Consider the following 24,268-nt stretch of genomic DNA (forward strand, 5'->3'; position numbering starts at 1 on the left):
TTGCCAGTCTAACATAATGAAAACTAGAGTATACTCGAGCAATAACTCCTCTTAGGGTGAGTTGACTGTTTTTTTTTTATTACATGGATTTACATACATGGATTATGTTGCACTTTACATGACGTGACTATCGTTTGTCATATGATTAAAAATAGCTAGACAAACTAATGCAGGGTTTAAAGCCGCTGTGTTATATTTCTTGTCGCGATGGGTTCCCATACCAATCAATGTAATTGTTTGTGCACAGGCACCCATGACACAGGTCATCAAGCATGACGTACTGTCGCCAGTTTGACCAGCGGATTGCTTTAATTGTTGGTTTTGTGACATGAGCTTGCTTTTATCTGACCAGATGATAGCTGGGAAGTGGGCAGTCAGCTTTTTGAGCAAAAGAAACTCCTGCAGACAGATTATTCTCCCTGCAGTCACACTTTGGTACATTTTCCACCTGGGTTCAAATGTGTGTGTAACAACTCCTCAGTTATCCTCACCTTTCAGTGAAGGTTGTTATTTTTTGGGGGGGTGGATTTTGTGACATGAGCTCTGGTTATGCCCAGCAGCACCTGTTTCCTTGTCCACCTTTCTTGCTGAAATGAGAAGGCTTTTTATATGATCAGAGGAGGTCAGGGAAGCTTTGAGTTTTTTAGCAAACGAAACTTTTGCAGGCAGATTATCCTGTGCACAGCATGGCCACAGGGATTGATTTTTACTATGTCCCACTTTGGTATATTTTCTAGATGGATAGTAATGTGCAAGTAAACGAATGAGCGTCTGCGTCTTCATACTTAAAGTTTGCTGTTCTGTACTGGGTGAAAATCAACAAACATAATTGGAATGAACAAAATGGAGGTCAGTGAATTGAATTGAAAGTTTATTGGCATTGTCATACCAGTTTGTCGACTGTTTTGCCATACCATTAAATCCATCTAATATTCTCAGGGTGTGAATTCTCTCATTTTCGCCTGCTGAGGTTATTCCCTTTAGAATGATACTGTAAACTTGTCCATCTCCTGGATAAAAGACTCTTGCTTCTGGCTTTTCCTGTAACAGTGTGGGCATTGAAATAACCTTGATAGACTATACCGTTAATGACTGCTTTCGATTTTTCCAATTGTCGCACTTCTGTTCTTGGTATCTCTAGAAATGTGTTACACGTCTGTGACAGATTGTTGTAGAGGTAAATCAAATACTCGTGTATGGTTTGGAAGTTATCGTTATAAAACATAAAATGTTTTAGCGTCATGCCAACATGTTCTTCTCTGTTATTTATGGGATTAAAATTGCTCAGGACTGAACATTTCTAAGACAACATTCTTCCATGTAAGTAAATGTGAGGGAACTCTATTCAAGTCACAAGGTGCTATACAATTAAAAAAAAGATACTATTACCTTTTAGAAAGTCTGTTTAATAAACCTAAATATTAAACTGCTTTTACAAAATACAATGTCCCATCCCAGGATCCAGTAGGCTTTTGCCTTGTGACATCCAGCAGACTACATTTTAACAACAGTCTATTATTACTACATTTGATGCTTGACAGGCTGACATAGTTGAAGTTCCTTCAGATCCATTTTTAATGAAACAGACTTACTTGAATGCCAAGAATTAGCAGGCTAAAATGTGACTGTAGTTATGATGTTAATTGTCTTCCACATCTAAGACACCCCCCACCACCATCACTTCCAAAGGAATAATTATTTTTTATTTGTATTGCTTGAACACAATATTAAAGCAGAGTAACATATTTTAAGTTGACTAGAGCTGGCACAAACAACATATTGCCCAAAAAACGGTGTGAATTGTGTTAACTTTAGCTCTGCTGGACTTTCAAGCATTACTCATAAATGCAATCCACACACGTGCACAAATAGATTATGTGGGCATGCAAGCAAGGTACAGTTGTCAGTTTCTCTTTCAAGGTTCAGGAAGTAGACAACCAAATCTCAAATAAACTGTACAGAATAGCTCTCCAAGCACCAAAGACGGCTTTTGACAAGTCGATTTCTCCTGTTATTTGATAAATGGGCACCTGAAAGTCTATATGGAAGACAGACCCTACTTTATTTGAACATTATAAACAATGAAATTATAAGGAATGCGCAGTTATAGTGGAGCATTATTCCGCTTGAATTCTGACAGGCCTCAAGATCATCTGTGGAAAAAATGTGATTAAAACACGTAATCGAAAATGAATAAATATAACAAATAATACTACGTAATTAGATTAGTGTATTCTTCATGGCAGGGTAATGAGTTTCCACTTTTTGTGATGTAATGCCTTCCAAATGTGGGTAGTATGATATCTTACCTGAAAACTTTTTTATTTTTGACATGACTTTATTCCATAAGTAACACTCTTTGGCTTTCATCATCCTTCTTTTCTCTGGGAGATGAGAATTTAGCGTGACATACTCCTGAAGATCTGGTGTGAATAAGGGCCATTCAGCACCATCAATTCGTGGATTCCTGAATACGTAGAAATAACACGATAAGACACAAAAAATGATGAGGGGAGATGAAAGCTATAGAAGCCCTAAAGACGTCTTCCTAAATATGGCCAGTCAAAAAATAATGAAGAAAATCAAAGTTCAAATATATAGTATTTGTTGTACGTGATTAAAATGGTTAGGCAATTGCCGCTAGGGAGCACAATTTTCGAATAGACCTATTGTGTTGCTCAGACTGTTGTTTCAAAAACAATCTATTGTATGTATACAAATAATTGCATGGTGGCATGTAACTGTTAAGCACGTGTACCAATAGAAGCAAAGTATGATTTAGAGGCGTGGCCATATCCTTTAGTCTACAACGTTCACCCAGTGTTTGGTTATGCATACCCAGTCCTTGCAAAGTTGGCCCAGTGTTTCATAAATTTCCTAGTCATGTTCACTTCAGTGTTTGAATATCCCCAGGTGGCATTCAGCGGCATTCCAAACACAAACTCTATCTCGTAACCATGTAAAACACCCATCCATGCTGGCCAAGGATTTATGGAAGACTGGTGATCAAAAGAATATGAGAACATTTTTCCACCGTTTTGTGAGTATCTGGGGAGAGGGGGGGCAGAGAAACAGAGTAACTGTTAAATGAATTACAAAAAACAGAGTACTATTTGCCTCTTGAATGACTGATCACTTTTTTTGTCAATTTCAACACTATTTTTGGGTCACCCACACAATTTTATCTCTGTGGTGAAATAATAATTAGCAGATCTCAACCTTGTTGAGCTTTTATTATGCCTTCCACTCCAAGCCAATCCAGTTTATAGGAGAGGCTTCTGCAAGTATGTGCTGAAAATGGTCTACAATACCATAATTGACACAAATGGATTCATTGCCGAAAGCACTGTGTTAAGGATACATTTTTCAATGTATTGTTATTTATTATTTCATATAAAAATAATTATTCCCAACCTTGACTTTTTATGGAAAACACAACATTTTCTGGCTTACCGACTCCAAACCTTCAGCCATAGTGTACATTTTTGGATTTTTAAACGGTGTGCATGTGTTCAGATGAGACGATACAACACCTATTAAATGTCCAAACTATTTATATTTTTTGAAATCACAGGAACTGAAATTCATTTGACTGACGTGAGCAGAGAGAGGGGCTACCAGGGGGGCCGTTCACCAGGCACTCAAAGACAATACACAAACTAAACCAAACAGATTCACATGTACACACAGAAACAATAGCTTATCTTCATCTACCCTAAGATGCATGTTTTAGAACTACGTCAAGCCAGAAAAAAACAATAGCACATCCAGCCCAAACCCCCTGAATGTAAGGCAGACATCCTAATTCTCCTAAGTTCAATTCTATTCACAGTATTGCATTTACCTGTGAGCAAACTCTAAGAGAGGGCAAACAAAAAATCGGTCTCCAACCAGATTCCCCAGGGAGTCACGGTTTTTCATCCTATTATGCTCATCCGTCCAATCGGTGTAGTGGAAAATTGCTCCTTCTTTTGCGACAGCATCAAGGTCTGCCATCGCAATCTTTACTCCTTCCATGAACTCCATTCTGGAGATGAGACTCTCACCAGTGATGTTAAATCCTGGCATCCCATAAACTAAAAAGTATGTCCCTTCATTTCTGTTTAATCCAAACAGCACATCTTTCTTTGGAAGATTGGGACTTTGCAGCAACAACTGTAGAATATAAAAAGGGGATTTTCCTTTAAAATTTAATTTTTAGTCAGGCAAACTCCACGCGTGAAGGCCATAGCCCAGGAATGAATCCTTGATATCACAACTGTGCTAACCGTTCAATCAACGTGCCGCCCTTGGTTAATATTTAATAATTTTCGTATCCTATCTTCGTTTCTACAAAGCCAAGTTTTGTTGTAACACGAAAAAGGTTAGACTTATGTTAGTTGACAGCCAGGTGTGTTGTGAGTAAATTTCTTATTTGGAATTACTGTATTTTCACGAATATAAGGCGCACCCTCAATAAATGACACATTTTAATTTTTTTTCCATATTTAAAGCACACTGGATTATAAGGCGCCCTGTCTATTTTGGAGAAAATTTAAGACGTTTAAGTGCGCCTTATAGTCGTGAAAATACGGTAATTGCTGCATAAAGGTTATATTTGGTCAACTAGTAACTTTGAAGATACATCCCACGTGGATAGTTGCAGGATGAAAAAGCAAAGCAGCTGTTTATGTTTTATCTGTTTGGTATAGATAATTTCTTTAGAATAATATTCCTCTTCATGTAACTATTGTTCATTAATGAGTGTTTTTGTATCTCCAACAACTTCAAAGCATGAAATCTCTTTTCCCTGGTGGGACATGTATGCTAGTTTCAGAAGATGAATTCTCCAATTACTTCTTTTCATATTCCACTCATTAACAGATAGTATCAATAGCCTCAAATCAGGATAAAAATCGACCGCTTATGCTCATTGCAGGAAAAAAAAACCTGAGGGGAAAACAGTATGTGTGACATGACATGACACTTTACATTGAATCAGACTTACTTCAATTTTATCAGGTAAGAAGTACCCGTCCACAACAGGGGGAAAAGGTATGGGCAGTATTGTAGGCTGTGTGAGAGCATCAAATTGCTTTGAGGTTATCACCCAAGGATCAGTCTTCTGTAAGCAAATATCCAGATGAGCTGGAGAGGACGTGGGGCACCCTATTAATCTTGCCAGCCTCATGGATCTGGATGGTAAACATAACAATCTTAAGGTTCAAAGTAAAGCTAAGAATTCTATGTAAATGCACGATAATCTCGATTATCTAGGATATAGTGTTTCACGTTGGGTAGTGGCTAATAGTCCAAAAATTACAATAATAATTCATGAAAATGATCATGTTTACACTATTATTACATAGTTACTAATCAATAGTGCACTAAGAGTTTTAATAATGAACAAAAATAAGCTAGCAAATAACAATACCATGAGAAACCATCTGAATTTGAATAAAGACACATTTTTTCACTACCTTTCATTGGCAACTGCCTTGCTGACTGTGGCCCACGGTGCATTTGGGGAACCACTCTGCATGACAGCTCTTTGAAAAAGGTCATGACTACCTGGCGAGAGGAGGTGGAAGCCAACAGATGCAGACCCTGCACTCTCTCCAAAAATTGTAACCTGTGGAGTAGAGCATATCAAGAGCAAACAGTTTGCATTTGAAGCTAATGCAACAATGGGACTTTATCAACATTACACCACCGAGGAAAAATATCAAACAAAATTCAGACCTGTGATGGATCACCACCAAAGTTGACGATATTATTTGCTACCCATTGCAGAGCTAAGCGTTGGTCCAGGAGGCCTGCATTGCCTCGGATATTGTTGTCAGACAAAGCCAAGAAACCAAGCGCACCAAGTCTTTAATACATGACAAAAGCTGATTACTATATATCATTTACGATATAACACATCTGTGAGCAACTGCCCTAGTTAAAAGCCGAAATAACATGGCACACAGTAAATCACTACCAATTAGGGAGATTGATCATTTCAGTTCTCACCTGTAATTCATTGATACAACAACAACACCTTCAACTCTACTCAGGTATCGGCCATCATAAATGTCCAGAGAGGATGTTCCTGAAATAAACCCGCCTCCATATATCCACACAAGGACAGGAGCGAGTGAATGGTGTCTCACTTTGCTAAAGGGGGTCCAGACATTTAAATATAGACAGTCTTCACTCAGTTTAGTTTTTGGGTTCCACATCTCGGCACCCCTGAATCCTGTAATAAATAAATAAAAATGTTTTAATCAAGTAAAAAAGTGAGAGTGAGCGAGACACTGCTACAGAGGGTTGCCTTCTCTTTGTAGGTGAGCTTCATTGTTAGTCAGAAACTCAAGAGCTTCCTGTTTTTTGAGCATGTGTTATAAAAAGATGATGTGTAGGTTGTGCCAATGGAATATCTTACTCATTTTCAAAATTTATATTTAGAAATACGTTTGGGAAATTGCAGTCTATAAATGCCTGACATTATCTAGTTTCTAAACAACTATCCCTGACTGGTGGTTGTGTCTATAAATAGCAATGAATCTGTGAGCCAGGCCCATTATAACTACAGTAGGAGGGCTGGCTTGTCAAAGTACACAATCATCTGAAATAAACAAAAGAAGAATGAATCACAGAATCAGCCAACAATTTTTGTATTTCCTTGATTCAAATTCATTCAGGTGTTACAAATATTATGCCAATATACGGGGTTATGTCAGGTGACTGGGTACACACATCTGCCATACAGTTCTCAGCTAAGGGGTCCAGTTCTAGGCTACTGCCTTTCTACTATGATGACTTTGCGTTTTCTACTGTTCCGCTTGGCTTTTCCCCCAGCCTGGTTTCCTTCCACTTACGATAAAGATGCTTACTAGAGGGTGGCCTGGTGTACAAGTATTTAATGCATAGGTCTCACTGTTCTGGGCAAACCTAGTGAGGATAGTCAGTTGAAAGCTCTGAACTGTGAATGGTTGTTGGTCTAGGTGTGCTCTATTACTGACTGACAATCAGATTATTATTTCTACAGTGGAACTAAGCATCAAAAGAGGTCAGTGAACCTCAAGGTGTTTGTAAGTGAGGAGATGTGACATTGTGTAAAATGTGTCATACCTGGGTACAGTGTATCTGGAATCTGGTAACAAGAATTTGCATGGTTTGTGGCATCAAACACACCCTCCCACCTTTCTGCAGGTTCTGGAGCTCGGAATCGCAGTTTGCCAAATGGTGGTTTTGCATATGGAACACCAAGGAAGGCTCTGATTTCACCACCGGCTACAGATAGCCGTTTTCCTTGAATTTTACCATTGATAGTATTGACTATTAGGTCATCTTGTGTATTGACAGACACAGAGAAGATTGAAAGCAGCATGAGAAGATCACCGATCTTATGTGCTGTCTGTGTCGCCATTAGAAACCCTGGCAGAAAAAGAGACATACATGCTTCCATTCAATATTAGATGTTTAAGGACATGATAAGAACTAGTTTTAAACTTTAGCAGCATTTAGCATATGTATTTGCTTGTCGTTGGTTCCAAGTGGAATTCAAAGTTTTGGTTTGTTTATTTTATTTTTTTAGTAACTAAAATTGAATCTATAATTAAATCTATTTTTAAACAACTAGTTATTTTCACCATAATGAACAATTAACAAAAGCATTCGTAGTCGTAGTAATGGGAGTGGGAGTAGTCGTAGTAGAATTAGTAGTAGTAATAGTGGAAATTGGAGTAGTCCAAATATTACTATGGAGTAGTTTTTTTTTTTTTAAATAAGCCAATTTTCAATAAAAAAAACTAAGAACTCACCGTGGTAAATTTAATGACAGCTTCTTAATCAGCCAATAAAATTAACCAGTAAAATTAACTTAATAAATCACAGAAAGCACAAGGCAGCATTTTGGTAAAGTACAGGAGAAGGTTGGTGGAATGCTGTGCGTCAACGCGAGCGCAGGAAACCCTCACATGCGCGCGTGTGGCTCTGCCTCCTCTCCACATTGCATTTTTACGCGTGTATGTAGTGATCATCCGATTGATTTAGCAAACGTTACTCATGCGCGCATCCATCGAATGCAAAATTTGAACACGCCGTGCAGTCGTGACGCACGTCATTCAGGAAGACCTGCTTCCGAGTTAATGAGTTAATTAGCAATCTGCAAATGATTTTATGACATCTTACCTTGGCAGTTGCACTTTAGTCTGCATGGGCTGCATGAGAAGACACGCTGTTGCTGACATGAAATAGGCGTGGAATCTGTGTCCCGTGCCTGTGGACTGTGGACTATGACTCTCTGAGTCATAGACTTGACTACAGCAGCTGCGCCCCACTTTTCTTCATATCATTTTAATAGCATACTATAATCACGATCTATTAACGACAGAAAGGCGCTAAGGGTTTTACCTGCAAGGCCCCATCCTCCGACGTACAAGCGACATACACCTGAAAAAAACGCACGCATGTATTTTTCTTTTCAAGAGATGGTATAGGTTTCATTATTATGATGATGATGATGATTATATATATACATATATATATATATATATATACGTATATATATATACATATATATATATATATATATATATATATATATATATATATATATATATATATATATATATATGTATATGTGTGTATATATATATATATATATATATATATATATATATATATATATATATATATATATATATATGTGTATATATATATATATATATATATATGAGTTGCACAGGATGCTGTAGCCAATCTGCCAATCTCAGCCGAATTTGGGCAAAAGGAAGAATACACCGTAGAGTGGTCGCGAGTTAGGCATAGGGCGATTTAGATATTTTCTATTATTATTATCTAGTCCAATCTGAGAGTTTTTAAAGGGAAAAGTTATCAAATTCCCCTGAGTGCTTTATAACCAGGAATTACTGCTTGTTGACATTACAGAACAGATATAGATTCAACAAAAATATTTCTACTGGAATCCTTTAGCACTGATGTATTTTCTGTCTCTCTGCCAATCTCCCATCTGTCTGTCCTTTTTGAACACTCAGGACATGAACCTCAGCAGGCTGTTTGGGTGAAAAATTAGGATTTTTTAAGCACTTCTCCTCACAACAGCTGCAGGCAAACATAAAATATATTTTTCAAATATAGCTGCCTATTAGATGATCACGGTGAATCAAAAAGTTTTTTTATTTTATTTTTCATAGTCCACCAGAAAAGAATTGACATGCAGTAAACTATACAGGCTACAACCATAACTACAACAATTCACACTCACACTCATACTTGGGGCAATTGAGAGTTTCCAACCAGCGTACCATGCATGTTATAGGGATGGTGAGGCAACCCGACTAGCTGCAGAAGACCCTCCCTGGCTGGGGAGAACATGGAAGAAGATCGCTCGATCTCAAGCCTGTGAGTCGGAGGTGATAACCACTCCGTCACAAGACCGCCCCAGAAGCAAACTAAAATGATAAATGACAAAAAGTATAAAAAGAAAGAAGCAAGAAATTTAAAAGTAGACCAAAACCCAGAGCAATAATCCATGATGCTCACTATAGACCCTGCAGAATGGGGGCACATGCAGGAACACGTGACATGCAGGAAGAATGACAAAAAAACTGAATGAAAGCAATGAGCACAAATACACAGACATGGGTAATGAGACGAGAGACACTTGTGCTGATATACAACAGGTGACAAGAATTGGCTATCCCAAGGACAAAACACACTGAGCCACAAGCCAGAATGAAACCAACACTTCCATTTATTTTTTTAATGTTTTATTCATTTTTAGTACATGTTGATGTGAATGTATGACAGAAGAGGCCTACACCCTTACCTTCAAGCTAAGGTACTTCAGAAAGATCACGCTTGTGAAAAATTTAGATTTTTCAAATAACCCTACGTGCCGGTTTTGCAAATGTGGGAGTAAGTAAAAATACACACACACATTGAGAGTGAGAACCTGTCGATTTTACCTTTTAACAATCAAAATGCAGTTCAGATAGTAGAATGAAAAACGAGTCACTGAATCATTTATTTAATTACACCCTATATTGGTTGCAAGGCAATCGCAGGGCACAAGGAGAAAAACAATCATTCGTGCAAATACTTACGAACAAATTGCATTTTTCAGCCTACCATGCATGTTTTTGGAATGTGGGAGGAAACCAGAGTATCAGGAGAAAACCCACGTAGGCACAGGGAGAACATGCAAACTCCACACAGGAAGGCCGGCAGCATCTAGGGATTAAACCCTTGATCTCAGAGCTGCCACTCATATTTCTGTGTACAATTCTTCGGAAACTAAAGCTACCAGATGCTGTGAACACGCATTTATCTATTTTGTCTTTGTGCCAGGATTTTTGTGACCTCATCATTTTATGGGTCAAGCTTCATTCTTTCGCCAACATGTTCCTCAAACTGTACATGTCAAAAACAAATTACGCGGGATTTAATCCTTATGGTGCAGTATGAAGCTGCCTGAAGGTTACAGTACTGTGAGACTGCAGTCAAGAATACATTTCTATGGAGTTTGTGTGTGGGCATGTACTTTGGAGGGAAAGGGGAGAAAAAAAAAATGATAGATTACAGAACTATGTCAGTACGGTAGTGTAAAATTTCATTTAAGATCATTCTTTCCATTCAATCTTAATAAAGCAATTGCCTCGCGACCCATATAATGCCCCATCGCGCCCACACCTTGGCCAAACTCAATTGTCTTCCTCACTTGCTCATGTGTGCACTTCCACACACAAAAAGGTTACTACTTTATATGGCTGCTGTGTGTCGAAGTGTTGTTTTTATATTGCGGTCATATTTCATTTTGACCTACTTTCTTTAAATTGCCTGTGGGGTTTTGTATGGGGAGAAGAGCCATCACATTTATATATGAGATTGAAGGAAGCAAGGGAAGCATGTAGACTTGTTTATGTTCTTCTTCATTTTATGTAGCATTTCTGACCATCTTCAGACTACTTTTCTGCTATTACTTGTATGTTTCATCGCTCTAATCTACCTCTAGCTCGTCTCAGACTCTCTGTGTCATCAATACGGCTTCTGGCACAACATTTTGTTTTGCCCAAGTACACGTTTGGTCCCATGTAACTAGCTATAATTGCTGTTAGGATTGATGATAAGATGAATTGCAATTTAGATCTCAGCATTAATCTAGTGGGAAATTTCCATCTTCATTACCAAACCTGATATTTGTACCGCTTGGCATTTTATACTTTAGATTTGCAATATTGTCATATCAGAAAATGATTTAATGAATGACTGAAAAAAATGTATTTTTACATATTCTCACAGAGTCAGTGCTTATTTGGATTGTGAAACTTGTGTGTTCTCAGTTTACGTGAAAGAAAATGCACTCATTTAAAGTCAAACGATGAAACCAATTTTAAAAAGCTTGTACCTATTTTAGATTTCAGTAAAATGAAACAGGGTTGAATGAAACTCACAACCCACCTACAGTATACCTACGTAATTTAAATGAAGCTGTACTCATTTTAAATCTTATCAACTCCTAATGGAAACCACTGAAGCCACAAATTGTGCCATGCTCCTAACATGTCAAGCATAGTTAGTTTTGTGTATGTGTGAATGTGCAAGGGAGGCAATAACTGATTGTCATACAATATTTTATCCTTAGCAACTCTCACCACTGAAAAAGAATTAAACTCAAGTAACTTTTTCCATCATTTCATCTATTTTTATTTTCTTATGCATTTTGTTAATATTATTTTATTAGATATAAGTGGATGTGTACACCTACAGAATTTTTTGTTAGTGAATGCAGTGGTATGTAACAAACACTTTTACCATATCCTTCGCATACCAGTTGACACGAACAACCATTTATGCTTACACTCATACCTAGGGAAAGTTTTGAGTGGTCAACTCGACTATCTTGGGGAAGTGAGAGGAAACCGGAGTAGCAAGCCCACACAGGAAGGTCAGAACCCACCAGGGGTTGAACCCTCAATTTCAGAACTGTAAAGTGAACATGCTGACCAGTGTGTGTGTGTTCAGGAAAGGACCATGAGTGGGAGGCAAGAAACTCAGGAGTCTCCAGCAGAACACAAAAGACAGAAATAGAAGAAATAGTGGGTGGTTCTGATTTGGGTGCTGAAAGGAAAGGTTACAAGACTTTTATGTCACTAATACAAAGCCACTTTGAAACAAATTAAGATGTACAGAACATTAAGATGTAAAGAACATTAAGATGTACACAACATTTAAGTTATTTAAAATTCCTCCATACTTGATCATGTTGCTGGCCTCAGTCATTTGTTTCGATTAATACTAATGTCTAATTATCTATCTAATTGTCCCACAGAAAGACATTTTTTGGAGAGGCAATACTTTCTCATGAACAGAAGCTCATTGAAACTGTCAGAATGTGAATCTTTATATCATGTCTTCAAGAACAAGAATATTTGAGAAATATGATACAATGTTTCATGTGAAAGACCGTGTATGAGCCAAGAAGGATTCACAGCTATATCTGTCTACTAGAGGTTGTTGTCTTTGCACTGAGTGTTTACTGCATTTTCAGGATGCTGATTGTGTGTAAAAGAGAGTTGTTTCACCAACTAAAAAGGACACATGGCAACATCTTTCAACTCGGACATGTCTCACTAGCACAGGTGCGGAGCAGCTTCTTACTCATTTTGAGGCAATTGACCTCACAGCTACGCCTCCACTACCTGCACCAGCAGCCATCTCTTCTCTTCTCACTGTTGTGCAGCAAGATGCAAGACAAGTGCTCAGAGTAGTGAAGCCCCGGAAATCATGTGCTGACCTGCTCTCGCTTGTCCTCACCTCCATCTCCAAACTTTCCCTGTCACAAGCCATGGTCTCATTGTGCGTCAAATAACCCACAATCATCCCAGTCCCAAAGGAAACCATCATACACTCCTCAGAAACTGTTACCCAGAGGCCCTCACACTGGTTATCAGAATATGTCTTGGGAGTGGTGTGACCTTTTGAACACTTTGCTCGGTGTAAGGCAGGGGTGTCAGACAGATTTAACATGGGCAGGACCATTTTAGATATATAATATTTAGATTTTTTTTAATAAATGGATTAAAAGAACTGGATTAAAATCCCTGAATATTCAGTTTTTTATAGATCTAAAACAATGTTTATTTTAGCTTTTTTTAAATATATTTTTAGATTTTACAAAATGATTTTTGAACTAAAAAGACAGAAAAAAATGATTACAAAATTACAATTATTGATGTAAAAGGGGGAAAATCAGGAAATTTAATATGCATCTATACTCTTCATTTTAATTTGATCCTAAAACAGAAAGTCGGCACTCATGATTTACTTTCCCAGGCCACACAAAATGATGCGGCGGGCCAGATTTGGCCCCCGGGCCGCCACTTTGACACATGTGGTGTAAGGTCTAGCACTGCTCCTTTTAGCCTGCCCTTGGTTGGAGAACTGATCTAAAAAAACGGACTGCAGTTGACAAAAATGGCGAAATGCATTGACAAATAGCAATTCCAGTGTTGCGGGCACGCCCCAACGAGAGGAAATGACTGTCTCTCTGTTGACCTGGAAACACCTCAGGGCCCCCCTGGAGGAGCTAGACAAAGTTTTCGGGGAGATTATGTCTCTCCGTTGGCCTGGGAACACCTCAGGGCCCCCCTGGAGGAACTAGACGAAGTTGCTGAGGAGAAGGAAATCTGGACATTTCCAGCTGCTGCCCCAGTGACCTGAACTCGAATCAAGAAAAGGCAATTGTTTAAGAAAATGGATTGCTCGAGTGAGCTTTTGCTTTATCCCCTCGCATGACTTAAATTTACATCATCTGGCGTTTGTTTATGTTTTAAAACTACAGTTGGCTTTAAGGTTTATGTAAAGTGAGCGGCGGTTTTAATTGCTCACAGATTGTGACACAGAGTTTGTATGTGACCCAACACAGGAAAATGAGTCATAGGGACAGATGTTCTCAAAGTAAGGTTTTGGTATTGTCTAATCAAAACGAGAGCAATCTCATCTTTCCAAGGTCACATGAACCATTTTGCTGTGACATTTCATCCCTGGGAAATTGTGATTTGAAAATGTTGTCTCATGCATCTTGGATTTCCCAAAGCAGGAGGAAATTTGACGTTTCTAAAGCTTTGTTAAGATTGCATTCTTTGTTTTTATAGTACTTGAAAGCTGTGAAGGAAATGCACAGTCTCACTAAAATATAGTGTTGTAATTTAAGTGGTACTTTAGGAAGATTACCCCAGTAGTTTGTTCCAGTCATTTTTAATAAGACACTACAATATATTGTACAGAATTCAGGCCTTGCTTTGCTAGAAATTTCGCCCAGTTTTTCTGAGACATCTCTTTTTACCCTTTCTTTCATTAACCACACCTTTACACGCATATTTGGGATTTTCTGCTCTGAAGTTTGCTATTGGTGATCATGTCTGCAGTGTTCGACAGCCATGACATCACTTTTCTCCCTGTCTTCTTTTGTTGATATGGACGAGGGCATTGCCATGCTGAAAGTGACCGCTGCCTCCCCAGCATAAATGTTTCATTGTTGGACAGAGGATATAAATCAGAACAATTTAGCATTTTTCACAGTGACTGTTCCCTCTGAGGGGACAAACGAACAAAAGCCTTGCCAGCAATATTACCCACCAGACCACAAGAGAGCCACAGTATACCCTAAAGGTGGGGTCAAGCTTTCAGCTGTACAATGTTCACTTGATGTGTACCACACATCCACTGGTCCAATATACAATGAAATATGACTCATCTAACTCGATCATCTGTACAGAAATCTTTTGACCTTTTGTCACAATATCTTTAATTTATTATTTATTTTTTATTTTTTTACTAGGAGGGGCACTACATTGTTAAACTAACACATTTAGATGAAAGGCAATTAATTCATGTCTAAGACATTTGAAATTGCAAAAAGAAAATTGCAGTTTGATTTTATTTGTTTTGAATTGTTATTTTTATCTTGTGTAAAGCCACATTATCTAATACATTGATGGCATTGAGCGAATGTTTCTGTAGTCAGTTACACTGCAGTGGGTTTTTCACCTCGCTCCCTTAACAGCTGTGTCAAAGGATGGTGGTCTCATAACCAGGTGGTGGGCTATACCCCAGCTTGGTAAATACAGTGGGCAGACAGAAGTGCTCTTTACTCGGTGTTCTGTCACAGAATGGAACATCGAGGTCACTACCTCTGTCCGTGTAATCCACGAATTGATTACTGAGAGGCGCACCAACAAATTTTGAAATAGCACTTACATAAATACTGTATATAAAATGTCTCTTTATTATATTAATAAACAATACTGAGTAACCTGGAAACAGATCCATCCACTATGGAAATGAACCACTTATACTGCAAATCAGGGGTTCGGAATCATTTTGCTGAAGGGCCTTTTTAAAATGTCCTTCTATGTTAATGTACCTAATCAAACATTGTTTTACTTTTAACACCAAAACAACATTTCAATACCCAAGGGGGAAAATGGTGAATACATTTTTAAACACATTTATTCAAATGTTCACCTAAAATAAAATAATGAGACATCATTTTTTACAAACACTAAGAAAATATGTACATCACATTATCATCCCAACTGGTTCAATGCACTTGACTTAATTATTAGGAGTCTCTTAGAGGATGCTATTGCAATTGGTGAAGGGCTAAGTACACAACTTCAGGTGTAACATATTCAAACAGGCTTGTAAAAAGAAAAGCACTTCTACTTTACATTGTAACATTAATCAAACAAAGATGGCTTTGAACATTTTGTAAGTTCCTTCTGTCTCGCTTTCCTTTCAAAAACACAACAACACACCATAAACTGCTGCAATCAGCACATCCCTGTCATCCAAATAAACAGACTGCTGAAGCGTATGTGCAGCACTGAGCTGATACTATAATTAGCTGCCTAATCATAATTAATAATACCATTTCTCCCTTTCACTTCCTATGTAGAGGGAAATCTCAGTTCAATTTACATCATTAAAGTAATTGCCCAACACTTGCTAATACACCAATTAATGCCAACTCATGCCAATCTATCCTCCCTGCTAGTGCTCATTTGCCATGATTGGCCACTGATGCTAACCGAGGCGAACAGTGGGAGGTCCATCAAGAGTTGCATACTGGCATACAGATGCACGCAATGAAAAAATACAAGTGACCTGTCCGGGGTCCACCCAATGCTCGCTCCAAGCCAACTGGGATAGGTTTCAGTACACCTGTGACCCGTTAAAAAATGCGGTTCCGAATGAGGATGGGTAGGTAGTTTGACTTTTTGTACTTTTTCCCCTAAAAGAGACTTAAACTAACAGTATATAATGCAGTGGCGGTCTGTGCATTTTCTCGTAGCCCCTTCAATCCAACCCTCAAAAACTATTTTATGGCTATGAAACCTACTTATACCCCGAAAATGGGGTAAAATGCAGCCAAAAACAGCATTTATTGATTAAATACAAATACTGGAGCTTTTTAGACATCAAGAGGCAATGACGTATCCCTACGCCTGCGACAAGGCATTGGGGTGTTGCCAACTCGAAATCTGATTGGTTAAAGAAACAGTCTTATCGACGCTTGTTTAATGCAGCAGAGCCTGCAGAACTTATTGTGAAGGCCTTGAGGCAGATTTCTGACCCTGGCAACAAATAATGGCTGAAATGTGATTGGTTAAATGCTCCAATATGAAAACACATCTGGAAGCAGTGCAACCAGGTGGAAAAGCAATGAAAGGAAGCTAACAGACAATTTGGAATTATTTAATAAGTATTGATGGACAAAATATAATATATGATTCAGATATTTCTTAGGCCAGCAGAGAAGGCCTTGAAGGCCATGACGGCCCGCCACTGATATAATGTAATATTACTATTAAAGTTGTAGTTAGTTAGTCGCCGTGCCCAACAATCTCATTCATGGCCATTTCCTAAGGAAGAACTAATTCTTCCGTCACTTCTAGGATGTGCAGTATGCCATGATTGCATTGTCTTTAAGGCTATGCAGAGCCAAGTGCTCATGAGGTCAAGAGTTTGCGGTGTTCATCCCTCAAGATGCACAAAATCTACTCTTTTTGGTAGCAAAACGTGTATGTGTCAAGGAAACACATGACACAGTTGAGTCAAAGGAACTTTGTTTAAAAATAAGAAATGTCACATACAAGTGAGTACATAACTTTAGAGGAAGAACACGTTTGGGTTAATTAGAGGGCATTGAAGTTTGTCTAAGAATGCTGTCACAGTGTGTCTCTTTGTTTAAAAAGGCTTGTGGGACAGAATGACAGGATGAGCTGATAATGATACCATGTATAAGGTCACAGTAGAGTGTGTGAGACAGGAACCCTGAATATCTATTTGGAAGAACAAGTGCAATCCTTGTGCTCAATTGACCCTGATGGCTATAACTGTGTATGGTGAGGGCAAACATACTACAGTTATACATACTCAGGGTAAGTTGAGTACCCTTGGTACTTGGGGGAGAGTAATTTACTGATGGTAGTGCCAACCTATTTGCTCTAATGCTGCCATCTGTTTTATTTTGTCATCTATTTAAAAAAAACATTTTGTTCAGCTGCTAGGACACATAATAGTTCATCTGAATGCAGTTAAATGCTGGAGAAGTTTAATGTCTCATGAGGGAGTTTGAAATATTTTCTTTTTTCTTATTAACTGGAAATTGGGCTGTTTATTAAGAAAATCTAGCTGGACAGAAAATGGTTTAAACGTGCTTCCAGAAAGAACAAAAATCGGGAATAGATCATGAGAATACCTTTTACGCAATCTGATATCTTCCAAGTTTAATTAGTTGTCCATATGAGCGAATGAAGTGTGGCCTTAAATGAACACCTCATCATGAGTAAATATGAATGGCCATTGTCCCAATTTACCGCAATCTACATCTTATCTCAATAAGTGGCCTATCTGAGAGGACTGGATATGATATTTAATGAATAGCTAACATGTTGACTGACAGTGATGTGATCGAGTGTTACTATATTTGGTCATTATGTGTTTCCTGGCAACAGAAGTCTCCATAAAAAGATCATCTTCATCTACTGAGCAATAGGCTTTTAAGTGATTGCAATCTGCAAAAATGAAACAAAGCCAACAAATTAATCTCCTAATACCTTTCTTGATTCTGCATGATAGCCTTGCAATTGGTTACATTCTTGCTTATAATGCACAGCAAGGGTAAAATAACACACATGAGAATTGGGAGGTGTTTATCTGCAATAGTTAGAGGATTGTAAAGGTGTAAACCCAATGTCAATTAAAATCCTAATCCTTGTTCTTATATTGGCTGCTTAGACTTCCATAGACTTTTCATCAAAAATGACGCCCACAACCATATGGCAGCGACACCAGGCTGTAAAATATAAATGTTCCACAACGAATTATAGCCCAGATTGCACAAAAAGTTTGTTTTCCCTGGATATGAGGAGAAAAAAAAACTTTAAGGCAGACACATGAATCAATTCAAGAATCTTTTTGTATATAAAGTAGATCCCATAATGGTCCAACTATATTTTCTATTATGTGCATGGGTAAATATATAAACCATATAAGCAGAGGCTTTTTTTACAAATATATACATATACTTTATGTATCTTTGAAGTGCTCCTTTCAATCGTGACAATTTTTCTTACATTCTGGTCACATTAGTCCCTTCCCGCCTGCTTTGTCCTGCTTGGCTTCACAAGCACCTATCACTGCAGCTGAGCGACAACAGCAGGCAATTACAACCAGGTGAGAATGTGACACTCACAAATCACTTAGCAGAGAGATTGCTTTTCTACAGCCTCCTTTAGATGGTGTCTGGATGGGGTGAAAAAAAATAAAAAATAAAAAACACCGCACTCACACAAGGGGCGCATCATCTCTACAGGGTAGAAATAAGGCATCCATGTATGCTGGCACACACAAACACCCTCACACACATCTGGGTGATTTGAAATGTGGCTATCCTGTGCATATTAATATGATATTATCAGCAATTTCCATGTCAGATACTTTATGCTTGTTGTCTAGACTCAAGATTTATATTTTACAGCTAATCTATATGATAGATTTTGTGGTGTAAAAGAGCTAACTAATTAATGATTGGTAAAAGAATCAGCACACATTGTACACACATTTTTGGCCAAGATTTCATGTTGAACATTGTTGAACTTGGAACCCATTGCTGAATATTGGTAACAACATTTAATCCGGAACTGGGCTCATCTCCTTTATCCATAGAGTTTGTTGGCCTGATACAAAGTATAGGTATAGAGATATCAGATTGTGTGATCATTTTTTTTCACTACTGAAGTCATATTTCTATCACTACACCAGCCAAATTAGGCTGTACCTGTGTGGGTCGGGTGTGAGTGTGCATGAGTGCATTCGTGTGGATGATTGACTCAGTAGGAAGTGGAGGTTATACACCCCTAGCATATTTTCCTATGTTGACTTCACACATTCCTCTATTTTTATTACTGAAATGATGTCAAAACTCCATGGAAACCACATAGCCAGCAGCCCCAGGGTTTCGAACCACAATAACACAAGAGACAAGAATCTCTGCATGCTCATCTCTCTCATCTCTCTCACCTCTCACTGTCTCTCTCTCTCTCTCTCTATCTCTATCTCTCTATGTCTCTCTGAGAGAGAAAATTTCCCCAAGCAAATTATTGGCATAATTTAATGTGTTTTATCACATCAAAACATGGTACGTATTGCATTGGACGCATTAAATGTGAAGAAAACTATTGGCAAAACTATTTATATTGGCAGTTTACCAATGGGTTTTGATACTTCAAAAACATTCTGTAAATAAAATAAAATAAAAACTTGAATATATTTCTTGTTTTTTTTATGGGAAGGAAATTTAAGAAAAGACACTTGATGGTGTAGTGGTTCACTCGCTTGATACAGGGTCGATTCCCGCTCGGGGCGTTGTGCTCGTGAGTGAGATTGGTTGTCTGTCTCTGTGTGCCTTATGGCTGAGTGGCGACCAGTCTTTTCAATAGAAAAAAATATGTATACAAAAAATATCAGTTAACAGCCCTTAATTTGTGGCGTTTTTCTGTCAGTTTGTCCGTCATTCGCTTATGGGTGGTTTTTTATTTGTGAAATGGAAGGAAACCGGAGAAGATCCACACAGGCATGTGTAGATCATATGTGATCAACTTGAAAAGTCCGTACTGGAAAGCCAGATCTTGAGATACACCATTGATCTCAAAACTCTGAGAGACGAGTTATCCAGTAATCTGCCGTTCTGACGGTTAAATTTCTGGGAGGGAACAAACACTCAAACAAAACACAAAATACAAGAAGTAACAGAAGCATTTTTGCTCTCCTTTGGCGTACATATCATCAATTCAACTCCATGATCTGACCCTTGCCCACTTACCCATTGGGAATGTTATTCCAGCAATGGAATGCTCTCACAATTTATTTTTCTCTGTTTCAAAGAGAATTGAAAATTAACTATGGTACTTCATTCAAAGGACATCAGACATTCTGCAAAGACTTGACTTGCCATCATTTACTTCACCCCTGCAAATTTATCTCCTCAGCTCTGTGCTGTCATGTTGGATAAGGCACCTCACCTTTGGGCAGTCAGAGAGGTACAATCATTTCCCATGAAAAAAATATTTTTAACGTTATCAATTTTTCCCTGCTGCAGCAATTTATTCATCAAGCTTTTATGCAATGAACTATTTCAAAGAGAATTATTGTATTAATTTCTATTTCGTATTTGTTGACCAATCGTTTTCCATTTTACGCATTGAAAATATTTTTTTCTTGTTAATTGGCTGGCATTGCCTAAGCAGATTGTTGCCAACAAAGCACCTTGAAATTGAAAAGTAAATTGGAACAAAATGGAAGGGTGGGATTCTCATTCCCACACTCTTATTCTGCAACTGGTAAAGCAGGATTAGTTTTGGCAGTAAAGGAGACAAAAGGGACCATGCATATTTGTGTTGATGTCTGCACACCTTGTTCTCTGTGTGTTGACGTGCCAACTCAAAGCTGAAGTCAGGGCAACAAGGTTTTTGGGGGACTCAATTAGTTCAGCCCGAACACAAATCCTGACTCTGTCACATTCAAGGTCTATCCTGGATATGGCAAGGAAAAAACATTAAAGCTTTGCCTGCAATTCACCAAAGCTCAAAGTCCCCCTGCTGCCGCGCTTATCCCTGAGAATCCCTACACACCGTGGGACTAGTGGGGAGCCGATCACAGTTGGAATCCCACGATCAGCCCTTGCTCTGGGTTTTCGCATGTTAGTGTGGCTTGTTACGGTTTGAAGAGATTTAGCATCATGTCTGCTTGTGCAAGGTCTATTTTCAATTACTATATATTTGCAAAACTCACTGTTTCTAGGTAACACTTGGCATGCTAAACATAAGTCCAACTTTAGGCTGATTAGTGGTTTCCAGATTGGAAAATTGGGCATACATTTGTTCCCGCGACTGAGTGGTTAGCGCGTTGGCCTCACAGTTCTGGGGTCTTGGGTTCGAACGCAGGTCAGTCTCCTTGTGTGGAGTTTGCATGTTCTCCTCGGGTTTACGCTGGTGAACAATGAAGCTCAGAAATGTCTGCAATGTGCTTTCTTGAAAGTGTCATTTGCTTCTAAGAAAATGTCACAATACTCAATCGCAACCAATAGGCCAAAGCCTAAATCTCTTATTGTTGCACTCCTGTGTTGGGAAGTTGACGGGAACATGATGTCAGACATTGACAAAGGGTAAGGGATTACCCCGAATAAATGTATATGTGCAAACACAAATTATACTGTAATTTGAAACATTGGGAACTTTGGCAACCAATTCAGGGTGTACTCAGCTTTCTGTCCATAGTAGCTTTGATAGGTTCCAGGACCCCTGTGGCCCTCGTGAGGATGAGCAGTACAGAAGATGAATAAATGAATGAAATACTGGGAAGCAGCACCTATACCAATCGGGCACTGTCCCCAATGTTTGTGATTATGTGAAGTCTTTTTGCAATATCTTTCTTGAATTCTTAAATAATATATGATTCCTAATGGCCAAACTCAGATTCCCCTGAGCTATTTTTGCTCGGTGGAATAGGGTTTGCCTGTCTGCATCAGTTTTTCTGAGTTTGTGGGCTCAAGAGTTGAGTGTAGAGAAATAGAAAGAGCTCCTGCTGGCTTCGGGTCTTACCTTAATCCTTTCCACACATTTTTCAAAGCGTTTCTCTGAGACATCCAAAGAAGCAGAGGTGCATCCTTTTGTCAAAGGAAGATTAACCTTATATAAACAGGTTTCAGAAAGGAGAAAAGGCTGAAGTGATGGGCGAGGGCAATGTTTTCAAATAACTTTAAAAATGGAGTAGAGCGAAATGAAAGAATTGCAAAAATGAATGCAGAGAAAAATGAAATGGTATACAGAGTTTCAAAGCTGGCTGGAGAGGGAAGATTGAAAAGATGAGGCAATTTTGATTGGTGGCTTGGAGAAAAGAGCTTTGGTTTGGTTGGGATTGCAGCCAGTGGAGCAGCTCAGTGGAGTAAGCTGCTTCCAGATGAGTGAAAAGAGTGACACAAGCTCTCCCATACGCATGCACAGGCCAGTGAAAGGCCACAATAGGAGCCATGTTCCCGTCACACAGCAAATCAAAGGGCTGGCAGTTCGCTGCCACTGAACTCTGCTGGGCTCCAGGGAACTAAAGGCCCCCGAACTACGAGTGTCATGCAGTGGGAAAAAAAGAACATGCTGGTATTGTTTGTATGCTAATGTTATTATTTACAGGAATCGTAACACTAGAGTCATGGTAGGCATCTGATTTGCGGATAGTACTATGCCACACAGTCACTATACTGTACTGTACTGTTATGTACATATTTTTATCGGATAAATTAGAGGCAGAGCAATGTGATTATGGCATTTTAATCCCATCCCCACTCAAATGAGCATGTGTGTTCTCAGATGAAAGGGTGTTTTACTATTATTCATGGAAGCAAAACAATGAAATAAAATAAAAGTTGGAAGTAAAAGAATAAAGACTACTTTTGATCGACAGTCCTTTTGGTATTTGCTTTTCTAAGTATTGGTGGCTTCATCTTAACTTTATGACCTTCAACTAAATCCTTCATATCTTGGTCTTTGCTCCCCGCCCTGCTCTCTCTCTCTCAGCACAGGGATGCATATTTCTGTCTGAACCCAGAAGGCATTGGTATTTTTCTAAATGTCTGAACTGAATTTAAGTTGGATGCAGGTAAAGTAAACTGAGTTTGTGTTCTGCACTGTATAGTTTCAGTGGAGAAAACCTAACTAATGGGAGAATAAAGGAATGTCTGATGAAAAATGGAAATAAAAATGGACCGACTGTTGACAAATTAGCCAAGCTGCAATTTAATAAACCGGAAAAGTGATGTAAAATATTTTGCAATGCCATTCTTCACATTTTGTAGAGATTCTTTTTTAGACAACATTATTTTGCTGCTAAACCAGCTTGGGGCCAAAGCCCTGGAGCATATACTACTAAAAATGTAGTATATGGTGTTTTGTGCCACTGTGCAAGGGTCCTGACCTTTGAACACTGCAAATGTGAAAGTCACTGAATTGGACAAAAGAAAACCCAAGCAGGAACAGGAGTCATGCCAATGTACACGGAAAATTGTCAGCAGATTTTTGAATTAAGGTTAAGGGGGGGAATTGCATCACCGAAGTGGGATTAATGGAAAAAATAGGTAAAAAGGTCATTGGCACATCGATTTCTGGCATGAGGGTACACTCGCACACATACAAATGGTACTCGGACGTTTGGTCGACCGGACGTTTGGTCGACCGGACGTTTGGTCGACCGGACGTTTGGTCGACCGGACGTTTGGTAGAACTGACGTTTGGTCGCCGGGTTGTTACTGTTGAAACCAGCTCTCAAAATTATAATCACGAGAGAGTGAGTTTAATATCTAAATATATAATATCAAAATATCAACAGTAAACTCTCATAATTTGACAGCGAGCGAACCCGGTGACCAAACGTCCATTCTACCAAACATCCGTTCGACCAAACGTCCGTTCGACCAAACATCCGTTCGACCAAACGTCCGGTCGACCAAACGTCCGGGTACCAAACCTCTTTCGACGAAATGTCCGGTCACGCATACAAACCAATCACAGGGCAGTGTGCACTATATGTTATTCAATTCATTTCTTTATAGAATAGTACTAAATCACTGATAATGCCCAATTTGTTTGCTCGATTTCTATTGTTTTTGAGTAATTAGATTTTACACAAAGAGGAACAAATATAAGTGTTTGACTGACCGGAT

The 24,268-nt window shown here is 38.6% G+C and overlaps 1 protein-coding gene and 1 long non-coding RNA gene across 3 annotated transcripts in view; one reads left to right on the forward strand and one right to left on the reverse strand.

Annotated features, from left to right (window-relative positions):
- LOC144083506 (uncharacterized) overlaps positions 1-24,268 on the forward strand; it is an 81,614-nt gene that overhangs the window by 1,851 nt on the left and 55,495 nt on the right. The window lies entirely within an intron of this gene.
- On the reverse strand, positions 1,386-22,381 carry LOC144083505 (cholinesterase-like). 2 transcript variants are annotated; one of them, XM_077611418.1, is made up of 12 exons: positions 22,158-22,381; positions 8,380-8,418; positions 8,158-8,310; positions 7,096-7,401; positions 5,995-6,220; positions 5,722-5,851; positions 5,460-5,611; positions 4,988-5,174; positions 3,845-4,155; positions 2,839-3,048; positions 2,310-2,467; positions 1,386-2,153 (listed from the first exon to the last, which is right to left on the reverse strand). In XM_077611418.1, exons 3-12 carry the CDS (start codon positions 8,276-8,278, stop codon positions 2,062-2,064), a joined length of 1,893 nt encoding a protein of 630 aa, XP_077467544.1. In that variant the 5' UTR covers positions 8,279-8,310; positions 8,380-8,418; positions 22,158-22,381; the 3' UTR covers positions 1,386-2,061. The 2 variants fall into 2 exon arrangements, with proteins under 2 accessions (XP_077467544.1, XP_077467543.1); XM_077611417.1 differs by having other exon boundaries at positions 8,158-8,418.

Source organism: Stigmatopora argus, chromosome 10 (genome assembly GCF_051989625.1).
Source record: "Stigmatopora argus isolate UIUO_Sarg chromosome 10, RoL_Sarg_1.0, whole genome shotgun sequence".
Lineage (NCBI taxonomy): Eukaryota > Metazoa > Chordata > Actinopteri > Syngnathiformes > Syngnathidae > Stigmatopora > Stigmatopora argus.

Bases quoted from the DNA above. Each gene is read 5' to 3' on its own strand.
- LOC144083505 (XM_077611418.1), bottom strand. From the start codon at position 8,278: ATGACTCAGAGAGTCATAGTCCACAGTCCACAGGCACGGGACACAGAT. The intron at 7,402-8,157 runs GTAAGATGTCAT...TTTTTCTGCCAG, and splicing joins ACTAAAGTGCAACTGCCAAG to GGTTTCTAATGGCGACACAG. The intron at 5,612-5,721 runs GTCTGAATTTTG...TCTACTCCACAG, and splicing joins TTGGTGGTGATCCATCACAG to GTTACAATTTTTGGAGAGAG.